This window comes from Perkinsus marinus (assembly GCF_000006405.1).
Source record: "Perkinsus marinus ATCC 50983 genomic scaffold scf_1104296946066, whole genome shotgun sequence".
NCBI lineage: Eukaryota > Perkinsozoa > Perkinsida > Perkinsidae > Perkinsus > Perkinsus marinus.
Window position 1 is genome coordinate 1 of NW_003210978.1, and position 1,199 is coordinate 1,199.

Genomic DNA, 1,199 nt, shown 5'->3' on the forward strand with positions numbered 1-1,199 from the left:
CCCCGATACTCACAAAAAACATCGAAAAAACTAAAACAAACGGCAGAAAATCACCTTCCCGCACACAGTTTCTTTGGCTTTCGGAAGAGTGCATTGAGGATTTTTTATCAAAGCTAATTAATTACTGAAATCCTCCTACCATTCATCGGCCACTTCACGAAAGGAAACCCCACCACCTTGTCCACAACCCTGTCAACACGTGATGAACACCAAACCCCAACGCATCGAGAGAATTGCCATAAGGTCAACACAATATCAATAGGAGAATAAGAGCACCCACTTTATAGAGGCCCCCTCCGCGACCAATGCAGAGCTTCATTCAAGCGCTGCCGTTACTATTAGGAAGGCATCTGGTAAGCTTCTGGTCAGCTTCCCATGAATCACCAGGGGCTACCTTCACCGGCTCTACTGCGGCTGCAGACTCGACGCAAATGTATCTATCAATCAAGTTCAGTTATACACTCGAGAACAGCGAGAGGCATAATCATACCATCATTTCTCCAACTCCTGAATCTTTGCCTACTACATAAGGAGTTCAATGTTTTCAACAGTTCTCAACAAAATAAACTTTCAATACCACATTGCGCACACATCACGATGAGGAGTACCCTCGAATGAGTATGATACTACTAGCCCCTGAGTAAACCTACCTCTTGAAGTCCCCCGCCGGCATATCGCCTAACGAGTCGCTGCCAATATTCCACACAACAGTGTCCGGGAACGACGGGCTCTTCTCAACCATCAATCTGACAGGAAAAGCGTTAAATCATCACAAGTCAATGAAGACTGCTCACATCTCAAAACCGTCACAAAGTATATGAGCGGGGCCAGCTGCTTGCTTATACACTCTATCCACAATACCCTCATTAAACTCAACCACCGAATTCCCATCATAACCTGCACAGGAAAACCAAACCCTTAAATAGTCACTGGAGTTTCACAACACTAGTGAAAAACATATTTCACATAGCACCGCATAGCACGAATATCGCGTTTTTCACAGAGTATTACACCACTGCATGTAAATCGAATGAAACTCCACTATATGAATTGCCTTTCTTACAGTCCTTGCCTCCCTGAGCCGTATCGTTGTAATGATGCTCGCCAACTCCAGCCACTGTTGTCGTAGCAATATCTCCGACCGAAAAGTACCTAAACCCTCTTCCTCGTCCTCTCCATAAAGCCGTTCATGGACTATT

General features: G+C 45.0%; 1 protein-coding gene across 1 annotated transcript; it reads right to left on the reverse strand.

Moving 5' to 3' along the window:
* Positions 1–319: 319 nt before the first annotated feature.
* On the reverse strand, positions 320–897 carry Pmar_PMAR022828 (conserved hypothetical protein; the record flags this gene model as incomplete). The annotated part of the gene is made up of 3 exons (XM_002779667.1): positions 320–437; positions 651–746; positions 795–897. Coding segments are annotated over 3 exons (317 nt in total), but the record flags the coding sequence as incomplete, so codon positions are not given.
* Between the last annotated feature and the right edge of the window lie 302 nt (positions 898–1,199).